This window comes from Telopea speciosissima, chromosome 3 (genome assembly GCF_018873765.1).
Source record: "Telopea speciosissima isolate NSW1024214 ecotype Mountain lineage chromosome 3, Tspe_v1, whole genome shotgun sequence".
In the NCBI taxonomy this organism is placed as follows: domain Eukaryota; kingdom Viridiplantae; phylum Streptophyta; class Magnoliopsida; order Proteales; family Proteaceae; genus Telopea; species Telopea speciosissima.
Genome location: NC_057918.1, coordinates 68,141,731 through 68,164,675, shown reverse-complemented (window position 1 = coordinate 68,164,675; position 22,945 = coordinate 68,141,731). Strand labels below are relative to the sequence as shown.

At 39.2% G+C, this 22,945-nt stretch overlaps 1 protein-coding gene across 2 annotated transcripts; it reads left to right on the top strand.

Annotated features, from left to right (window-relative positions):
- Positions 1 to 2,212: 2,212 nt before the first annotated feature.
- LOC122656227 (7-hydroxymethyl chlorophyll a reductase, chloroplastic) lies at positions 2,213 to 22,872 on the top strand. 2 transcript variants are annotated; one of them, XM_043850706.1, is made up of 19 exons: positions 2,213 to 2,362; positions 2,479 to 2,586; positions 2,712 to 2,796; positions 3,394 to 3,505; positions 3,999 to 4,083; positions 4,182 to 4,223; positions 4,326 to 4,404; positions 4,546 to 4,597; positions 4,695 to 4,757; positions 4,953 to 5,050; positions 15,253 to 15,288; positions 15,380 to 15,441; positions 16,451 to 16,478; positions 16,955 to 17,034; positions 17,252 to 17,321; positions 17,431 to 17,488; positions 22,210 to 22,274; positions 22,359 to 22,453; positions 22,567 to 22,872. In XM_043850706.1, the coding sequence occupies exons 1-19, from the start codon at positions 2,220 to 2,222 to the stop codon at positions 22,655 to 22,657; spliced, it is 1,452 nt and encodes a 483-aa protein (XP_043706641.1). In that variant the 5' UTR covers positions 2,213 to 2,219; the 3' UTR covers positions 22,658 to 22,872. The 2 variants fall into 2 exon arrangements, with proteins under 2 accessions (XP_043706641.1, XP_043706640.1); XM_043850705.1 differs by having other exon boundaries at positions 2,213 to 2,376; positions 2,484 to 2,586.
- The last annotated feature ends 73 nt before the right edge of the window (positions 22,873 to 22,945 follow it).

Here is a 22,945-nt window from a genome sequence, read left to right as displayed (position 1 = left end):
CTGTCGCCTTCTAACTAGATAGGTGACACTTTGCTTTCAAGCTTTTGTTTAATTCGCATTGTTTTATCATTTAACTTGTTTTGCATCTCTGAAGGAGTGTGACCCCATCTCTTTCTTCTTTCTTTTTTGTTCCTTCTCATGTTGTGAATCTTTTGCATGCATGCATGGATCCATGATCCCTATCCCCTATACTCTAAGACTCCCCCATGTTTGCATTTCTGTTATGGATTTTCTATGCGTATTCATATGCCATGCACACCTCTTTCATGCATCTTCGATTCTAATTTCCATATCCATCTCTATGTCCTTTACTTTTCCCATGCCATGCATGTAAATTAAGTTGTTGTTCTTTTGTTTCATGCACCCATAATTCTACCATGCTTAGTTTAGTGTTGGTCATGCATAGAACACATAGGCTTTGAAGGCTTTATTTTACTTTCATGTATACTAACCCTTGTTTTGCAGCCGAACTTCCGGGTATGTGTTTCTTCACCTTCCCCATGTATCTTATTTTCTTAGTGTAACTTTTATATTTTACATTCTCCCCCAAAAGCATGTTCGAACCCTACCCCTGCCTAGTAATAGAGAGACCGGCAATTCCGAGCGGATTAGGGTGCCTAATACCTTCCTCGGACCGTAACTTGAGCTGTACCCAGACCAATGGACCCAAGACAGGCTATTCATGAGAGTTATACATTTACAATTCTAGGTCCTAGACCCTCCTCTAGGTGGTGACTCCTACATACATCTTTCTGATGCACCCTTCTCTCTCTTCTCCCCAAGGAGGGATGAGGTGGAGAACATGTGGCGATCCCCCGCCATGGCCGATTGTCCTCACAACCGCTAGATGCCCTCACTGCAGAGTATTTTTTTCCTCCCCCTCCCAAAAAAAGGAAAATTTTCACGTGCCTCCCCTGAGGTATCACGTAAATACATAAATACCCATCAAATTTAAAAAATTATGCATGCCCCCTACTTTTGTAAAAAGTTAACAAATGCACCCATCCCGTTAACTTGGGACTAACAACGTTAGAATTTAAAGGGGAATTGACCAAATTCCCCTCATCTTCCCCAAATCGTTTAGGGTTTGAAAAATGGGAACACATCTCCTAATACTTGCAACTCGTCCTCCCCAAATCGTGACCTAGCGACCAATAGAGGAGATGTGTTCCTTTGCGATACATGCAACTCATCTTCCCCAAATCGTGACCTAGCATCCAAAGTAAAAGAGGGTAACCCAACAAAAATCCAAAAAATCTAAAGAATAAGGGATACAGTCACATTTCAAAAGAAATTAACAGTGAACGATAGTAGATGTTGCATTTCCTTAATTTGCTGTGAAAATCTCTTGTCTCCTAAAAAAAAAAATGAAAGAATTTACACAACCCAAAAAATGAGTCACTTTTGGGGCACCAAAACAGTATAATCTTCATTGTTTCACAGAGCTTGAATTGTTGAACTTGCAGAGAAGCAACAATTCATGGAGGAGAATACCCTGTTCAAGTGTGGGAAGGGTTCGAGTTACTATTGTTGCAGGCACCCTCACATGTCCAACCATCGACATCCATAGAGCTTCTTCTTCATAGGCCCTTCACTCCATCTCAGCAATTCTGAGACCTTTTCTTCACCTTAACAACCAAAGCAATAAAGAGTAAAAACAAAAGAAACACACCCAATGCACCTGCAATTATACTCCCAACTAAAACCTGCCATCGACTCACTCTCCCCTTTGTCTTGGTGCTATCACAAGAGCAAATGACTGTACGGTATTGTAATACAAACGTTTGATGAAAACCTGTTCCAATAGACTCACCGTTCCATCTGAATTGAAACTAGCACATAAAGGCTTCAGACTTGGAGCCTTTACCCTTGCAACCCTATTGAGTAATTCCTTTGCTGGTCGCTAGGTCACAATTTGGAGAAGATGAGTTGCAGGTATTAGGAGGTGTGTTCCTTTTTTTCAAATCCTAAATGATTTGGGGAAGATGAGGGTAATTTGGTCAATTCCCCTTTTAATTCTAACACTGGTAGTCCCTAGTTAACGGGATGGATGAATTTGTTATTTTACAAAATTAAGAGGTATGCGTAATTTTCCAAAACTGATGGGTGATTTTGTAATTAAGTAATACCTTAGGGGAGTTATGTGAAAATTTCCCAAAAACAATCACGTGTGAGATGACACGTCACATAACGTAAGTTACGCCTCATCCACTCGTCGGATGGCGTCTGTGGTGGTAACAAACCCTCTTGCAGTGTTCCAGTGTTACTCCCTCCCTCGCACTCACCCTGCTTCCATGGCTTTCGCAATTGCGAATTTATTTTCGTCGCCTCTGTCCTGCTCTGTAATATCTGCTGCATCATCATCATCATCAAAAGGTATTTAAAAGCATTGGTTCTTCAACTTGGTTTGCTTGGAATCTCTCTCTCGAAAAACTCTCACTCGTTGTGAAGAAGTGTTGTTAATGGTGAGTTTTGTGAATCAGAAGCGAACTCAAGCTCAAATTCTCTTAAATTGAGGGAAGATTGGAGGAAACGGTCCAAACCCATTCCCCCTGGGGGCACTTATCCTGCTAAAGACCACTGCAGGTTTTTGTTTCCCCCTTGTTCTTTCCAATTGCAAAAATCATGTTTGTTTGACTTTATAGGTTGAGTATCTAGCATTGTTTTATTTAGTTGAGTATCAGGGTTTACACTGTATTCATTTTTGACAGTCAATGTGGTTTGTGCGACACCTATTACATTGCCCATGTGAAGAACGCTTGTGCTTTCTTAGGAGATGGGATGTCTAAGATTGAAGTAAGAAACTCTGATTCTCTCAATCATTTACTATGCTATTTTTTTGCTTATTTTTTCTATGATAGTTTTCAAATTTTATTGAATACTCCATTTAGTAGAACTAGGTTCATCTTTCCTTAACCCAAAAGCTGCCCATATTCACATAATCAGTACTATATAACAGGGACAAATTTCAATTTGACAATGACTATTTAGGCTTTATTTGGTTAGTTGAAGAATGTGATATTACCTGTCTATTTTTGTCAGGATCCTTTTAGCATCTTATTCCACTCAGACAAGTTTAACATTGCGTGCGAATATCCAAAACCTAGTTATTTCTGTTTTTCATTATAAAAATTGGAAGTTACTTAAAAGCAAAGTTGTTCATGATATATGCCCCCTAGTTACTTGTTTGAGCCAGTATTCAGAGACTTAGCAATAATGTGGTTAGACTTGAATTCTCTGGTGTAGCAATTTGTTATTTGACTACTGAAGTGCTGAGCTGGATGGTGGATATCCAATTCCATCATGAGCCTGTTCTTGGAATATGTTTTGTATCCTTTTTTCTTATTAGTCCTGTTCACCCGCTGAATCTCTTATAAGCTTTCTTGGTATTAGGGATTGGAACCTATAGTTCATGGCAGAGGGAGGAAAGTGGACTCACTGGATGAGACATATTTTGGGGTCCATGAAGATTTGTTGTATGCTCGTAAGATCAAGCCTGTAGAAGGTAATATTCAAGTAACTGTATTTATTTATATATTCTTTTGTAGGTTTGAAATTGCTACTTTCCATCTTAAAGGTTTTATTTATTCCGTAGACAATGTTAATTTGGTGAGGAAGGTGACCGTTCAGGTACTTTTGAGTTCTTAAGGTGTTTGATGGAGCATATCTTTTTTCTTTTGAAATTTAGTTTTAAAGATGTGCTGGATTCACACTCTATTGTGTGTCTCTTTGTTTCTTCTCTTGCTTTTTAGTAAGTATCATTGCTGATTTAAAGGGAAAATAAACCCTTGTATTAGAATATCATAAACTGCCTTTGTATATGATAAATATCCCTCTCTAACTCCAAAGGAGTTAGCGCAGTTGGCAACGATCAACACCTCAGAAAATTTTATTTTATTTTATTTTATTTTTGGTGTTTTTGGGTACATTTGACTTCTAAGATTGGATTTTGATCCTATTTTGTTTATTTGTTGTGGTAAATGGTAATTGAATTGTAGGAGCCCAATGGACAGGAATAGTAACAACCATAGCAATAGAAATGTTGAAAGCTAACATGGTTGAAGCTGTCATCTGTGTACAGAGGTAGTACAATTAGAAATTAGTGATTTAAAGATATTCTTTTGCATCATCATCTGTTAACTAGTGATATTTATGCCATTTCTTACTGTAACTATCTGTAGTGATCCAGAGGACCGACTTAGTCCGAGGCCTGTTTTGGCCAGGTATGTTTTGAGAAATTAATATTTTTGAATTGGATTATATTCTATTTTCTGGAGGACTCCTTGGTTTTAAAAATTTAAGCTAATTTATCTTGCCTTTAATAGGACACCGGATGAAGTTCTGGCGGCGAAAGGTGTTAAACCAACATTATCTCCTAATCTGAATACCCTTGCCCTAGTTGAGGTGCCTTAAGCTTTTCTTACTATTGATGATTTTGGTCATTGTTCTCTTTATATCTATGTCATTGTCATTGTTCTCTTTTAAGAATATGAATGGCAGCTTCAGCATTCAGAAAGAATCAAATTTTATTCTTGTTGCTTACAGGCCGCTGGTGTGAAGCGTCTTCTTTTTTGTGGTGTGGGTTGCCAAGTACAAGGTATGTTGTGTGTTTTCATAATTAATTTTTGTGTGTTTGGTTTATGCTCTATTTTGACTTGCACTATTGTAATGCAGACTGATTTCTTAAACTGCAGCACTAAGATCTGTGGAGAAATACTTGAACTTGGAAAAGCTCTATGTCCTTGGAACCAATTGTGGTAATTATGAGTTTTAATCGAGTTTATCATTGTTTTACTTTCATATTTTTTCACTTCTAGTAGTTAGGCAAAGGAGCTGAAACATCAGAAGTACGGAATTCTCAGTATTATCTCTCCAGTAAATGTTTGCATCTGTGTTTTTTGACCTAATTAATAATATAATTTGGAAGGTAACTGACATTTATTTTTTCATAGTGGATAATGGAACTCGAGACGGGCTAGATAAGTTTCTGAAGGCTGCAAGCAGTGATCCAGAAACAGTTATGCAGTATGAGTTTATGCAAGATTACAAGGTACTGTTGTACTTTGATCTTTTGCTTCTGTTGCACATAATTTTCTAATATAGAGCGTGATCTGTCCTGTAGTGCCTTAGAGATATACAAAATTTTCTTCTTTTCAGTTGCTTCTCTAAAAGTATTTTCAAACACCTTCTCAATTTTGGTCAATTACTACATGGACAGCTGTGAATGGTCCATCTAGATTGCAACTTCTGGCTCAAAGCCATGGAATGTTGGCCTTTTTACACTGGGATTACTGGGGTTCAACATACCAAATCCCAATCATCCATTAAATATCCATTTTTTTTTCTCTTTTTTAAGCCCAAAAGCTGTTCCTGTCCTATTAAATGGAGATTTCAGTTCCCTTTGGCATGTGGTGAATAGGTTTATATCTAGAATTCAAATGAAGATTGAGATACTCTAGTAAACAGTGATGCAATATGGTGAATAGGTCTAGGTCTAGAATTCAAATGAAGTTTGGGATCTTCTCTAGCAAAGAGTGACACTTCAGTCCTCAGACAGGCATGATGTATCCTGCCTTTGCTAGGATCAGGTATGATTTGGAAAAGGGGGATGGAACTAGGTCTTAGGAAGATCTACGTTTGGAAATAGAGTTGTTCCTTCCTCCCTCGCTCTCCCCTCCTCCCCTAAAAAAATGTTTATTTCAAAGTACTGGGCTGGTCCATTGTACAAAGGAGTTACATGTCTTATATTCAAAGATCCTGTAACAGAATCAGTTTACAAACTAACCAGTGTCTAAGATTGTGTAAGAGAGGAAGAAGACTTAGGAAGAAGAATCAAGAAAGAAAAAGAGAAGAAGACGGGAGAAAATAGGGCAGACTGAGTGGGAGAAAAGAAGAAAACAGGAATACCCCTGTGGTCACCTTTATTTATAACAAAATGTGATTAGATAAGTACAAGAAAACCCTTGCTTATGTGTATTTACACATAAGCCCTTAACTAGCAAAAGAATATTACAGAAATACTCCTACGGTTCATAACATGTAACTTTTATCACTCCCCCCGTAAGCTGTTGCATAGATATCTCTCATGCCCAGCTTGCAACAACCTTGAAGAAAAACATTCGGAAACAAAACCTTGGCATATATATCACCAAGGTGGTTTACAGAAGTTCGGAACTAACAAAAGGAGTAGAGATCAGTTTTTGAATCACAACATCTCTAACAAAATGACAATCAACCTCTATATGGTTGGTCCTCTCGTGAAAAACTGGATTACTAGCAATATAAATAGTGGTTTGATTGTCACAGAATATATCAATGGGACGATTGACTTGAAATCCAAATTCCTATAGAAAAGAGTTTAGCCACATCAATTCAATTGCAGTATGAGTCATGGCTTTGTACTCTAAATCTGCATTATATCTAGCCATTGTTGTTTGTTTCTTACTCCACCAAGTGACTAGATTACCACTAACGAAATTACAATAACCAGTCGTAGACCTTCTATCACCTTCATCTCCAGCCTAGTCAACATCATAATAGCCAACTATATCAATGTGATTATGTGGCTAATATATTAGAAATTTTCCTGGAGAACTCTTGGGATATTCAAAATACAACAAGCTACCTCCTAGTGAATCTGTTTAGGACTTTCTATGAACTGACTAATAACGTTAACTGCGAAGGAGATGTCAGGTCTGGTGACAACCTTCCTTCTATATCGGTACTTGTCCACAAATTTTTACTATCACAGACCCCAAGTTTCAGATGAGGATCCATGGGGCTATCAACTGGCTTTGAGCCTACCATACCAGTATCAGAGAGAAGATCTAACACATACTTCCTCTAATATAGACTAAAACCATTCCTGCTCCTAGCAACTTCAAATTCCTAGAAAATATCTGAAAGCTCCCAAATCTTTCGTCTGAAAATGCTGCTCCAAATGACTTTTGACATGACCGATACCTGCTAAATCATTACCAAAGATGATAATGTCATCAACATATATAACTAATACTATCACCTTGGTATCCTGGCAACGAACAAATACAAAATGATTAGAGTAGCACTGTGTAAACCCGTAAACAGTAACAATCCTGGACTAGGCTCTCGAGGGCTGCTTTAGACCATAGCTTGTCTTGCGATGCTGATACACTTTCTGTGCTCTCTCGCCTTGAGCAACATATCCAGGAGGTTGCTACATGTAAGCTTCTTAAAAAAAATCACCATATGAAAAGACATTCTTAATGTCAAGTTGAAATAAGGGCTAGTGTTAATAGAATAGGATTAGAGAATGAATGCTTGGATGATTTAGTCATCCCAAGCACATCTTTATTTATAATCATAATGAAGAAAGAAACAATTGTACATTAGCAATGTGGGACTAAACCACATGTACGAAATAAATAAAATAACAAAAGAAAGAGGACCAGAATACCCCCACGGTATTCTAGCCATATAGCTAACACTCCCCCTCAAGTTGGTGCATATATATCATGCATGCCCAACTTGACTAAGATAGGATGAAACAGCTTGCTACTCAGCCCCTGAGTGAACACATCAGCCAGTTGATCAGTGGACTTCACAAAGGGAACACAAATGAGGCCGGCTTCAAGCTTCTCCTTGATGAAATGACGGTCAACCTCCACGTGTTTAGTACGACCATGCTGGACAGGGTTATGAGCAATGCTAATGGCGGCTTTATTGTCATCATCGGAAGATGGACAACAACACCAATATCCTACAATAATCCTCTAAGCCACAGAAATTCACAAATTCCTTGTGCCATTGCGCGGAACTCGGCTTCAGCACTAGACCTTGCCACAACATTCTGCTTTTTGCTACGCCATGTGACAAGGTTCCCACCCACAAAGGAACAGTAGCCAGAGATAGATTTCCTATCAGGAGAACCAGCCCAATCGGCATCAGTATAGGCTTCAATCTTCAAGTGACCATTCGGAGATAGAAGGATTCCCTTTCCCGGAGCAGACTTCAAATACCTCAAAATACGACTGATCGCATCCATATGAGAGGAATAGGGATCATGCATGAACCGACTCACCAAACTTACAAGAATCGCAATGTCGTGCGTGTGTGAGAAAGGTAGATTAGTTTGCCCACTAACCGATAAGCACCCTTGTCAACAGGCTCACCCTCTTTCTCCCTAAGTTTTGTAGTAGCTTCCATAGGAGTATCCGAAGGATGACACAAGAGCCCTGTCTCGTCAATAGATCAAGGACATATTTTCTTTGAGAAAGAAAGATGCCCTTTGAAGATCGAGCAACTTCTATCCCTAGAAAATATTTTAGGGGACTAAGATCTTTGACCTCAAACTCACGGCCAAGAAGAATTTTCAAATCCCTGATTGCAGCATCATCATTACCCGTGACCACAATATCATCCACATAGACTATGAGAAGAGTAACCTTGTTACCAAGCCGTCTGATAAACAAAGTGTGATGAACATTGCTCTGCTTGTAACCTGCTGAAATCATAGCCTTATGAAATCTGCCAAACCAGGCCCTAGGTGACTGCTTCAAACCATAAAGGGCACGCTTCAATTTGCAAACCTTGCCTTTAGTCCTGTCATCAGAAAAACCTGGTGGAATGTCCATATATACCTCCTCCTCAAGCTCTCCATGGAGGAAGGCATTTTTGACATCTAACTGCTGAAGATCCCACCCAAGATTCGCAGCACAAGATAATAACACCCTGACGGTGTCTGAGTGAACCCCTTTGCAACCAGACGTGCCTTATACCTATCTACCGAGCCATCTGCTTTTTGTTTAACCACGAAGACCCATCTACATCCCACTGGTTTTTTCCCTGGAGGAAGAGCCATAAGATCCTACGTATTATTTTTGTGTAGTGCTCTCATTTCTTCCAACATTGCGGCCTTCCACTTTCCATCTGTAGATGTTTCCTGCCAATTTCTAGGAATCAAGATAGAGGAAAGAGAAGATACAAATGCACGAAAAGAGGGAGAAAGAGAGTTATAAGAAACAAAATGAGATATGGGATGTAAAGTGCAAGTCCTAGTACTTTTGCGAAGTGCAATAGGTAGGTCGGAAGGAGATGGATTACTAGGAGATGTAGGATCTGTGTCTGGAGCCGGCAATTGGATGGGTACTGGTGCTATAGTGGGATGCAGTTGCCCTCTGGTGGATCTGCCCCTTGTATAGGTGATCATGTTGGAGTTGTCAATTCTCTTCTGAAATTCACCAATAGTTCTCTGGACTCGAGTCAGCTCCCCCTGAATAGGAATATTAACAACACTATTTTCTATGGTCTCCCCCTGTAAAGGATTCCCATTAGGTGAGGGAGGAACAGCCAGAGGTTGTTGAGCAGTCTCCAAAGTAGGATGGACAGCATCCAAAGTTGGATAGGAAGCATCCAAAAAGGGCTGGGCAGCAGCCGTGGGTGGTAAAGGGGGCTGGACAGCAGCCGAGGGTGGTAAAGATGGCTGGGCAGCAGCCAGAGACACCTTAGGTAAAGGAATTTCGAAAGCCACATCTTCACCAGCACTCTCCCCCTGAAGAGGTGGCGAAGAATAATATGAAAGGGACTCATGGAAAATAGCATCCATACTAACCACGGTACGGCGGGAAGGGGGATGGTAGCATTTATAGGCTTTCTGGGTTGGAGAATAACCCAAGAAAATACAACGGAGCCCCCGAGGTTCAAGTTTGCCTGGAGATTTGGTATCTCTAGCATAACACACACAACCAAACACCTTGGGAGGCACAATAAAGGAGGAATTACCAATCAAAATATCAGAGGGGCTACGGGAGTTAAGTACCGTAGAGGGCAGCCTATTGATGAGATAGGCCGCCGTAAGAACCGCATCCCCCCAATATTGAGATGTGACATTTTTTGCAAACATCAAAGCTCTGGCCATTTCTAACAAGTGGCGGTTTTTCCTTTCTGCCACACCATTCTGGGCAGGGGTATCAGCACTACTAGTTTGATGAATGATTCCATGGTCAGCCAAATATTTTTGAAATTGTGATTCTTTATATTCTGTCCCATTATCACTTCTCAATATTTTGAGAGTAGCCTGGAACTGAGTTTGGACCATTGTATGAAAGTGCTGAAAACATGAAAAAACCTGATTTTTTGTGTGCAAAAGATACACCCATGTGTGCCTAGAATGACAATCAATGAAAGAGACAAACCACCGATGACCAGAAATAGAGGGTTTACGATTAGGGCCCCAAACATCAGAGTGCACTAATTGAAAGCAAGAAGAACTCATTTTATTTAAAATAGGATAATTTGAATGTGTCTGTTTGGCCAGAACACACGCCTCACAAAAAAAGTCATCCTTAGTACAAAGGGTGACCAAACTAGGAAATAAATGTGCTAAAATTCCTAAAGGGGGGTGACCTAACCTAGATTGCCACTGGTAGAGTTCAGAAGAGACCATGGAGTTCTGATGTAGTGGAGAAGGCAATGGTGGTGGAGAGAAGCGACCATCATCAAGCAGGTACAGCCCACCGTGCACTTTACCCAATCCAATCGTCTTCCCAGAGTCCAGATCTTGAAACACACAATGAGAAGGAAAGAAAGTGATTTTGCAGTTAAGATCACGAGTAATACTACTAATGGAAAGAAGGTTAGTAGTAAAATTAGGAATATGCAAAACAGAAGTTAATGGAAGAGAGGAAGTGCAGTTGATGATTCCTTTTCCAGATATATAAGAAAGGGAACCATCAGCTACCTTGACCTTGTCTTTCCCAGAAGTGGGAGAATATCTATGAAACAAACCAGAGGAACCGGTCATATGATCTGTAGCCCCAGAATCTATGATCCAAGGATGTGAAGCTACAGAAGTATAATGACCCCCAAATGGAATACCTGACCGGGCAAAGTGGGAACCTGAAGTAGCGAAAGAATTGGCGAGCTGATGTAGTAGAGGCGCAGCGAGGAAGACCTCGACATACGAAGGAGTGCTCAGTAGATCATCCTGGGATAGACCAAGGTCGATGCAGGGGCCCGCGATAGCTCGATCGATGGGCCTTGGTCTTATGGGTCTTGGTCTTGGCAGCCCTTTTAGCTTCAAAGTCAGCCGGTTTCCCATGAAGTTTCAAGCACTTCTCCTTGGTGTGGTAAGGTTTGTGACAGTACTCACAAACAACAGACCCAGTAGTAGAATCACCAAGAGAAGCAGTGCCACTAGGTGCAGGAGTGGCAGGGGTAGCGGCCTGGAGTGCCGATCTGTTAGTAATAGGAGGGTGCAACATGGCAGCCCTACGGTTTTCTTCCGAGGAGACCAGGGCATAGGACTGTTCAAGTGTGGGAAATGGCTTATGACCCAACACCTGAACCCGAATCTGATCATACTCAACATTCAAACCTGCCAAAAAATCATAGACTCTGATCTTGTCCATATGTTGTTTGTAAGAAGTAATATCAGCAGCTGTACTTGAGTGAAAATCAGAAAAGTGGTCCAGTTGTTGCCAAAGGCTGCGCAAATTAGCATAGTACTTGGAGACGGTCAACTCCCCCTGAGTAGTGTGAAGGACCTTCTTCCTGAGTTCATAAACCTGGGCATCATTGCCAAGCTGTCCGTAAGTTTCCTTGCAAGCAGCCCAAATTTCCGAGACTGTGTCAAGGAGAAGAAAGTTGTGCTGCAGATCTGTAGTCATAGAACCAATTAGGTAGGACATAAGAACTCCATTGTTGGCAAGCCACTTGTCTTGAGCAGCTCCAACCTCAGTGGGCATAACAGTAGTGCCCCTAATATGACCCGTAAGGCCATGGCCAACAATGGCAAAGGATGCAGACCTAGACCAAAGCAAATAATTACTGCCATCCAACTTGATTGGATTTGGAGAAAAAGTGTGATAATTTGGCTTGCTGGTTTCATCACCAACAGAAGTAGCAGTCGAATCTACAGAGTCACCCATGAAGACAGTTGAGAAGCCCAAATCGCAGAAGGGGGCTGTTGTGAAGAAAAACCCAAGAAATCCTCCAAGTTAAGGACTGAAAATTGGAGGAGAGCCTGCTGGTAGTGGTAGAACAATGATCTCCAAAAATCAGCAATAGTAGCCAAGTAAATCCCTTAGATCGATTTTTACAGGATTTTGGAAAAAACCCTGAAATTGATGAGATCGATGTAGGGAAGAAGAAGAGCAAAATCTCAGCAGATGGAGCTGAAACTAGGATCGAGTGGTGCTCTAGTAATGCTGAATCACTCTGCCAAATATCAGCCGCAACAAGAACCTGCAAACCCTAGATCGATAATGCTCAGGGTTATGAAAAAACCCTGATTTGGTGGAAGAATAATCGATCTAGGATGTCTTCAAACTTGGTGGAGATAGGAACTAATCCAGAATAGTAAATACTGCTGCAGTTCTTGAGTCTTCAATGAAGTGGATTGCTTCCTTGGAAGGGTGTGAGAGCAGTCCACAAAAAACAGAATCTTCAAATATCGCAGGCAGCAACTGGAGCTGAAATTGTCCCTATCGATCAAATAACTTGATCATAGAATGAGGTAATGGAGGGCAGCCACTGGATCTATTGATCACCTCATCAGTGTTGCCCTAATAGGGGTGAATGAAGAACAAGGGGAAAGGAGAAGAAAAAAACTTGCGAGTGAGAGGGGAGAAGGCTGAAATCGAGAAAGGAAGAGAAGGGGGGGTCCCTAATTCGAATTCTGCCTTGATACCATGTTAACAGAATAGGATTAGAGAATGAATGCTTGGATGATTTAGTCATCCCAAGCACATCTTTATTTATAATCATAATGAAGAATGAAACAATTGTACATTAGCAATGTGGGACTAAACCACATGTACGAAATAAATAAAATAACAAAAGAAAGAGGACCAGAATACCCCGGTATTCTGGCCATATAGCTAACAGCTAGTCATGATTAACTGCCAAAGAAATAAGGACACGAACATAATTGAGATGGGCGATAGGGGAAAATGTCTTAAATTAATTGACTCCATTACGTTCGAGTGTAGCCTTTGATAATTAAGCGAGCTTTGAGCTGCTCAATAGTGTCATTAGGGTTATACTTAATAGCATATACCGAAATGATACTTCACAAGCTCCTTACCTAAAGGCAAATCAACCAGTTCCCATGTTTGATGACTGAGCAAACCATCCATCTCTACATCCATAGCCTTTGTCCTCCAGGTTGAGAAAGAGCCTTGTGATATCTTGGGAACAAAATGGTCAAATAAAGAAGAAAAAATACGAATTGAAGGAGGAAGGTGAGAAACAGAGACAAATTGAGTTGAGTACACGAGCGGGTATCTTTATAGAGAGTAACTGGTAAGTCAATGTTGGATGGAGAAGATGTAAGATCTCTAGAGAAAGATTCTGGCAGTGGAGGGGATGGTAAAGATTAAGCTTCACGAAGTGCTTGTGGACGACGATTGTACGGCTGAAGAGATTTGGAGCCGGATGGAGACGGAGCATCTGCAAGTGGTATTAATACAAAATAAGAGAGATGGTAGAAGAAGAATAAAAATACTCATTTTTCAATGCACAACCCTTATCAAAAAAATATGGAGCACTCTCAAAGAAAGTAACATCAACACTAACAAACTGTTGGGAAATAAGATTATAAACCGACATTTCTGAGTACGAGCATATCCAAGAACACACTTAACTGCATGAAGAGACAACTTATCAAGTGTAGGTCGCAAATGGTGAACAAAGCAACTAAACAAAAAACTCTGGTGGTAAGGAAAACGATGGAGAAGTAGGAAAACAATAGATACAAGAGTCTGATTTCTAAGAACATAAGAAGGCATGTGATTAATGAGATAACACGCAATAAGCACAACATCCCCCAAAATATCTTAGTTACATTCATATGAAATAATAAGGATCTAACAATCTCTAATAAATGCCGATTTTTCCTTTCTACAACACCATTTTGTTGAGGGGAAAATGAATAACTAGTTTGACGAATAATGCCATGGTTAGAAAAAATTGAAATCTCATGTTGTGTATACTCAAAAGCATTGTCAGAACAAAAAACTTTTAAACTGACACCAAACGGAGTTTTTATTTCATTATGAAAGGTGATATAGAAGAGGATGTCTCTCAGAGAATTAAGTAGGATGGATGAAGTGGAGAGGGGCATCCGGAGTATTATGTGATTGACTTATTCCTTTAAAGCTTAAAGGAAAATTTTATAGGACAGCCATAAGACCGGCTATGATTATGGCGCGGATAAGCTAAGTGTAGCGGAGATGAGGATGTTGAGATGGATGAGTGCCAAAACTAGGAAGGATAAAATAAGGAATGATCATATTAGAGCTGAATAAGGAGTAGCCCCGATTCAAGATAAGCTTTGTGAAAGTCGTCTGAGGTGGCATGGCCACATTCAACGGAGGCCTTCAGATGCTCCAGTTCGGAGGAGTGACTTGATCCAAATTGAAGGTACTAAAAGAGCTAGGGGCAGGCCTAAAATGACCATAGGTGAAGTGGTGAGGAAAGACATGCATAGACTAGGCTTTGTCTAAAGTATGAAGTCAAATAGAGCTGACTGGAGGGCAAGGATCCGTGTAGCCGACCACAGGTAGTGTGTTTATGTCTTAGTATAGTTGTCATTGTTGGTGTTCCTTTCTTCTTACTTCTATTATTAATATTTTGTCTTTGCAAGGATCCATGTAGCTGACCCCATTTAGTTGGGATAGGGCTGAGTTGTTGTTGTATACAGATTGTTATTTGTAAGACAAAACATAACTGGCATGGTGGATATGGTTGAGTGAAAATGCAGTTGCTCACGATTTACTGGTGGATTTAATCCGATTTATTCAATAAAATGTCTATCCGCATATGCAGTGCTTCTCCCCTTGACAAGCTTGCATTGTTTTCTCAAAGTATTGCGCTAGGAGCTCACAAATATGTGGATCTCGTCTATTTCATTTTCATTCTGAGACATGCATATCCCTATATTTACACAAAATACAATCAAGAAATAATCTTGTGCTGCATCCAACTTTCAATTTTGAAAACCCTGCATAACTCAATAGAGATTGGTCATCTTTGTGTAAATAGTAGATTCGGACTACATATAGTTTTCAGGCAAGGTGGTTGTATCTTAGGTTCAATCCCTTGTATTTAGTTGATTCCTTGCTGTTTTTGGATATTATTTACAATAAACACCCTATTACAATGTTGCATTTTGCTGTGATACATTTGGGAGATATTCATCTTGATGCCAGAAATTAAGGAAATTTCGTGCAAAATTTTGATGTAGGATACCTATATTGTTGATGTTTTGAACAGGTACACCTGAAGCATTTGGATGGCCATATTGAAGAGGTAATCTGATCCCTATATTTTTTTTTCCCTTTTTGCTCTTAATTTTTGCCATTTTGTTGTTTCATCCAGTTTAAATTTATTACTAAACCAGGTTCCTTATTTCTGCCTACCAGCAAATGAATTAGTCGATGTTATTGCGCCATCCTGCTATAGGTGATCTCTTGTTCTCTGTTCAGTAGAATTTAATGCTTCTTAATAGAACTAACTTCAGTTAATGGTTATATTTCAATCACTTTCCGAGAGATACAGGCATTAGGGATCCCTCTAGCACTGTCTATACCTTATCCTGTGTATTTTGGGTTGGCAACGTGAATTATGTTTTGCATGAGGAATAATTAAGAAATGCTAGTATAGAGAGAGCATAAGTAGTGACTGTTCCTATCCCAGTGCTTGTTTTATAAAGGGGAACACCTGACTCTTTGAATTGGCTAAATAATTATTTTAATGTATATACTATATACAACAACAACAACAACAACTCAGCCTTATCCCAACTTAATGGGCTACATGGATCCAAATAGGGGAAAAAATTGGCACAAATTCTAAAGCATTGACACCTTTTTAGTCACGTACCGCTTCATCATTGCCCAACATTCGTTCTAGGCCTTGAAAGAGGGGTGTAATACAACAAAAGCATCACAACATCATGGTCCAACTAAATGGGGTCAACCACATGGACTTTTCTCTCCAATCAGCTCTATTTGAAGTCATACCAGGGACAAGGCCTAAGCTAAGCGTGTCTGTCTTCACCACTACTCCTATGGTTATCTTAGGTCGGCCCCTGGCTCTTTTGGTTCCCTCAATCTGAATTGTGTCACTCCTTCGAACTGGGGCATCCGGAGGCCTTCGTTGGACATGACCATACCACCTCAAGCGACTCTCTCTAACTCTCTAAGTTTGTCAAAAATCGGAGCTACTCCCAACCCAGCTCTAATATGGTCATTCCTTATTTTATCTTTCCTCGTTTTCCCACGCATCCATCTCAACATCCTCATCTCTGCAACACCAAGTTTAGCTATATGACTCTTCTTCACAGCCCAGCATTCCGCACCGTAATTATTTTAATATATATATACACACACACACACACACACATGCTTATTAGGTTAATTATCATATTAAATTCTTGGTCTAACTTGTCAATGTTTGTCATGTCCCACAGCTGCTTTGACTACACAAATGCATTATCGGTGAGTTTGTTATTTAGTTCACTCATACAAGTGTACCAATTTGTAAGTTTTACTTGCATTTGTTTATTTATCCTATTACTTTCCTCCACTAAAAATCGAAAACAGTTTTCTCTGATGAAAGAAAATAATGGAAATATTTCTTGTGCTACACAAAGACAAATTGGTAAAAGGTAAGCATTAAACAAGTAGGTTTAAGAGCTTTTGTTTCATGTCATGTTCTCAAAGTTATAGTTGAGGTGCTTAAATGGGTAAGAAGAGGCGGTTCATCTTTGTTTTGTTTCATAAATTTAGTTGAGCTTTAGTATTTTTTAAAGTTGATTTTTTTCATCATCAGTGAGTTGTCAGAAGGGTAGTTTGCATCACTTACATGGTTACACCCATATACAACAGAATGGTTATTTTTGCACCTAAAGTGGAAAATCTTTTTTACTTCATTTTCTTACATTTACTTCCAACTTGTCAATGGCAATCCACAGGATTTAGTGGTAGGGTACATGGGTGTGCCAAAATATACTGGAGTAAGCATGACACAGCATCCACAATATATTACTGTCAGGTACAATCTTCAACAGATTATGGAAAACACCCCCAGTTTTTCTCAGCTTCTTTATAACTCATACTGGCGGCAATTATTTTAAGCAATTTTTAGGGAAGGCATTTTGGTCTATCATGTTCATAGCAATATTTTGGAATGTTAATGTTACTGTTACCCATTCTAATGTAAATCATTTTGGTTTTAAAGTTAAAGAATTTTATGACTCTTAAAATTGCAGGAATGAACGTGGAAGAGAAATGCTTAGTCTGGTGAAGAATCTTTTGGAGATTAACCCAACTGTCAGCAGTGTACGATCCCTTGTCTCATGCTGAATGATATACTGTAAACTGTTTTAAGTGATAGCACGGTAAATGATAAGAAGGTGAGATCTGATCAAAATAAAGTATTTTATTGCAGGGCGATCGTCGTCCATATGTGACGGAAACAGTTAAAGCTGATGATAATGCAAAATTGGGTAAATGATATGCCTTTAGTCTTAAACTGTGTCTTACAGAAGTGCCCCTGCATTTTCTGAGAATCCAAGAGGTTTTGGAGATGGCATTGATTGCCTCTGATGCTCATTTATCGCTAAGTCATCTAGTGGTTGGTATTCACATTAATAGCATAGTCAAGCTTAGTAATTTTTGATAATTGAGCCAGGGTTTGTTTTCCTGGAACAACAGTCAAGGAATCCATTCCTCGACTGTTGATTACATGTACCACTTGGCACTTGGTGGGTATAAGTGGTGAACACATCCGTGCAGTAAGTTTCTGCCCAAATGTGTTTTGCCGTTTTGTGGAATGAAGTTTTGGAAAATGGTTGAAAATGTATTTGAAAACAGTTTAATGCGATCTGAAAATCTAGATTATGGATCTCAGATGCAAGCAGTCCCAATGATAAAATCTGGATCAGATCTAAATAAATGAAGTAACTGCGTTGTTAAGGGAAGAAATCAGATTGATGGACGGGGAGGGAAAAGAGATGAGACCAATCTTCTTGGGAGGAAGAAGAGAGAGGAAGGATAGTACCAGGTTTCGGTTTTGAGCCTGGTTTAGAGTTTAGACTAGGACCAGGCTCGAAACCGAAATATTTCGACTGAAACCTGTACACTTTTTTTTCTGCAAGTTTGATGGGTTTAGAGAGCCAAATGGCCAAATTAGGTCCTGAAATTTCTAGGAAACCCTATTCTAGGCCCTCTAAACATAGTGGAACCCTTAGATTTTAAAAAATCACACCCATTGAAGTACTATTCATGTGAACAGTGATTTGGTTTTTGTGTTTTATAATTAGGATTATAAACTCTTCTATTTCTATTTTCTGTTTTAGATTTGTGGATCCTATTGTGATTAGGAATCCTTCTTGTAATCTGAATATTTGAGTAATATAAATAAGACATTGAGGAGGGGGACTGTGTACTTGATTCTCACAACCACAGTCCCTTCTCCTTCTCTCCATCACTTCTTCTTCTTCTCTTCACTTTCATTCTCGGTTTTGGTTCCTTAGCTTTAGATTCTGTTACAACTCCCAAAATTGTAGTTTGATTTTGGACCCTAGGTTGGTAGTATACGCTGTATACATTCTCTAATATGGCCTATTCCATGTACTGTTTAGTACTAGAACACATATAATTCAAGTAAAACAACTTAAATATGCATTAGGAATGAATAGACATCAAATTATAAACCATTCTGTGGTTGCATTGGTGGTGCCACTTCAACCAGCTTTACGGAGTTATCACATTGCAACCTTATCAAAACAAAATTGCGTTGTAGATGAGAGGGTTTTAACATACATACATTTGCCTCAGGATTGGGAACACCCTGTTAATCTTCCAACCATTGTCAACCAACTCTGATGATGCGTCTTGAAGAATCAAACACCTTGCAATAAGCACCATCAAAATATGGAGAAATTGAAAATTCAATGAAAACATCATCTTCAGATTGATGATCTCGTTGGTCTTTAGCAACATCACCACAGACAGCTAGATGAAATTGTTGTTTAGGCCTTTATCAAATGCAGTCGCAAAATTTCCGTTGGACTAGCAAACTTTAGTCCTGAACACAAAGGAATTCATGGCCAGATTTGCTTTGATACCCAATAATGCAATCTGAAAATCCAGATTATGGATCTCAGGTGCAAGCAGGTCCAATGATCAAATCTGGAATCAGATTTGAATAAATGAAGTAACTGCGTGGTAAGAGAAGAAATCAGATCGATGTAAGGGGAGGGAAAAGAGATGAGATCGATCTTCTTGGGAGGAAGAAGAGAGAAGAAGAGAACAGAAGACAAGAAGAAATTAGGTATTAATACCAATCCCGTATGCACTGCTCAACAACATCAAAACTCTTAAAAAAACTCATATTCTTTACCCAAGTCATCTCTAATTGATTGGGGGGGGGGTATTACATATATAAAGACCGTCTAAAAATTATAATTTGACTCATAAATGGACTCCTAATTACACTTACACACCATAAACTAAATAAACTCAAAACAGAGTTCTGTCTAGCTATTAAGTATTCTAATTTAATTCAAACACTCTACTTAATTGCTAATCCTGTGTACTAACTTTATCCCCACTTTATGGGTTTATAAATTAGATGAATTACAATGAAACCTTAAAAAATAAAAGGCCCAACCTCTAATATAACTACCCAAAGGTCAATTAACTACCTATAGCTATAAGCACCTTATGAGCCTCCCAAGCTTGCGCATAGGCCTCCATACGGGATTAATGTCTAATGCAACTGCATCATAATTGGATGGCTGAAAATTCGGGGGGAAAAATTCAATACATGGAAAGGCAGGCGATTGGGATAGTATACAAAACTTGAAACATGGTAGATCCAAAATGCATCAACCCTATCCAATGTAGAATAGCTAAATTAGCCTCCAGGTAGCAGAACATACCACTGATCGAGGAAATGTTTTTGCATTAACCTCTATAGAAAATGTTTCTAATTAACTATTTTGACTGTCCTTTTCAATTTTCAAATTTTGTACTTGAACAACATGGCCTATTGAGTGATTGCATGCCCTTACTGCTTAGGTTTTATAGGTTAACTAGTAGTCCTAACCTGCTCTGTGGACCAAACTCTTTCATGTTTATTTTGATGACTAACCAGTTTTAGCTAGAACAGATTGGATGGTTATACTTGGATGATGAAATGAGCTAGAATTCTACTGAGTTTATTCCAAATTATAATTTGACCAAGAAGAGGAGCTGCCGTAGCATGATGAAAGCTGTAACACAAGATTTGTGTTTGAGGTGATAGTCTGTTAAAATCTCCTCTCCCTCTCAGCCGATAGTGAGCTGCAAAACTTGGGACATGAGAGAGATCTTATGTTGTCAGATAAATGTTATGACAGCATGACAGAGTGATGTAGATCCAAGCCTCCTCGAGTTGAAGAAGCCACCCTAAGCATAGGGTCATAGTAGGAGCTGTAGTATAGTCTTATACTTAGTTTTATTTGTGTTTTTTTAATTGAACCGGTTCAAATTGGTTGCATCCAATTGGTTCAATTTAAGTTGGTCTAATTTAAGTTAGTCTTTTTTATTTTAAGTTATTAGGGGTAGATAAGTCTTTTACCTTTTAAGTTTAAGTTATTTTAAGTTAGCTCCTCCCTTCCACGATTTATGAAGGAGAGTTTAAATTGTATTAGGATTTTGGCCTTTAGGCCCTTATTAATAGAAAACGTGGGAGGCTCCCCCACACTAATTAAAGTTTTTAAAAAAATCGTCTCTTTGCTGCTGGCTACTGCTGCTTCTGTTTCTCTCTTCTGAGATTGTCTTGTGAGTCATATCAAAAGTCAAGATCCCACTTGTGAGTCATATCAAGGTTGAAGGGATAGTGGATCTCCAGTGACTCCTTGCATCTTGTAGATCGGGAGGTTCTTTTTCAAAGCTGTCTTCAAGGTTGCTGCCATTGAAGATCATCTTTAATCAGTAAGTTATTTACTGTTTCAGCATTCCCCTCTTCTTCTTAATCCTCCAACCCAAGCCCCACCTGCCCTAATCGATCCACATTGTGTCCTCCATTAAAAACCCATCGATTCCCATAAACCCTAATTATTCTAAATTCTGTCCAGCCTTGTTCCTCCATCCAATCTCAACCAAATTTCAACCACAGCCCCCTCTATCTCCTTCACTCGACCTAACTTGCAGCCCCATCCAACCACTCCCTAATTTACATTCTTTGTAAAACCCTAAAAAAACCCTAAATCCTTCCTAGACCTAACCAGCCATTAGAATCATGCCATATTACAACTGAACCTTCCCCCTAGCCCCTCTAGCACTCGGCTAGAACCCCTGATCAGAATTCCATCTTAAAACCCTAATTTCTACTGTTTTCCTAAAACCCGAAACCCTAACCTAATTTCTGAAAATTTTAAATTTTATTTAAACTTTGTTCAAACCTGCCCTATTAGCTTCTCCTAGACCTGCCCATTAAAACCATATAAGATTTAACCCCATTCTCATAAACCTAACCCTAGATTTGACCTAAAATACCCCAATCTGCCCCAATCAGCCCGCACCTTTGTGACGGTTTGATCTACCTGGCTCCTAGTAGGTCTTCTACCTATCTAGTACTACATTACAGAGCAACACAATCTACACCTACTTAAAAACCTTCCTTCAACTTCCACACTAACTTGGATCTTGGAGAAATGTTGTACTAGTGATGAGCAAAAGCCTCATCTTATGAACACTGTGAACCATGGAAATTTGTCTAGAGTAGAGAGCACCCTCTGTGGGTTTCCCTTCTTCACCATCCACCTTCTAGTCAAGAGGATCATTCTGACAACTGTAGGACACTTATTATAGACTTCTCAGCTTGTATTGAACATCTGTGCGCACAAGTAGACATGGATTTGGACATGACTCTAAGTCTCAGATAAAAGCTGCCTAAAGTAATCTCTATGTTGATACTGTACTTTATTGTGGTATCAATTTTCTTTTTTTTGGTCCTTAATTTCTTTTATGTTTTTCCTTGTGATGTGTTTGGTAGTACTATATAAAACCCATAACATATGTATGTGGTTAGGTCATCCATGCTGCAAGTAGATGTCTATATCTATTATCTAGGTATTACCTAAATATGTGTATACATAAAAGTGAAGATGTTTTGTAATCATGCTTTGTGAACTATTGCAATATTCCCACTGATCTAGTTTTGTTCTTTCTTTCTTAGGGAAGGGTCCATCACAGCCTGCTCCTAAGTTTGTTGGGAATTTGATAGCATTCATACTAAACTTGGTAATATTCTTCTTTGTGGATCACTTGGTGATGAAGGTGCTGATTCAAAGTTTTCATGATGACCTATCTGTTTTTTTGTTTCAGATTGGTCCAAAGGGTCTGGAATTTGCTCGGTACTCATTAGATTACCATACAATAAGAAACTATCTGTACACAAATCGCACTTGGGGAAAACAAAGGTAAGTAATTGTCTTTTAAAGTCCTGAGAATGGCTTAAGGCCTGAACTGGGTTGCAAAATGTTGCTGCTTCTCACCCTTGTATCTTCTTTATTTGCAACTGTGGTGAACACAGAGCTGACAGGCACATGCCATCATATGCAAAGAAAATTGTAGATATGTACAACCAGAATGGAGAAGTTGATCAGATGTTCTCGAACAAATGATCTCCCAAGCAGTCTCAATGTCCTTAGCATTGCCTTCTTTTTCAGTTTTTAGAAATTTCCACAGTTTACATCTCAGACTGTTTATCCGTGTATCTTGAGAGTTACAGCCCTGCACAGGTGAGGACCTTGTGTTGAGTATTTTAGATATTCGTGAACTGGGTACTACTGTATGACAGTATTTATTATGCACATTCAAGTTTATGGACCAAGTATTCTATGATTCCCTAAGATACTCTCTCTTCTAATTTAAAATTTTAATGTAACATTTGCAGGTCTTATCTACGCAGG

Coding starts and splice junctions, on each gene's coding strand:
- LOC122656227 (XM_043850705.1), top strand. CDS start 2,220: ATGGCGTCTGTGGTGGTAACAAACCCTCTTGCAGTGTTCCAGTGTTAC. Junction 2,587..2,711: donor CCTGCTAAAGACCACTGCAG/GTTTTTGTTTCC, acceptor CATTTTTGACAG/TCAATGTGGTTTGTGCGACA. Junction 15,289..15,379: donor TGGATGGCCATATTGAAGAG/GTAATCTGATCC, acceptor TTACTAAACCAG/GTTCCTTATTTCTGCCTACC.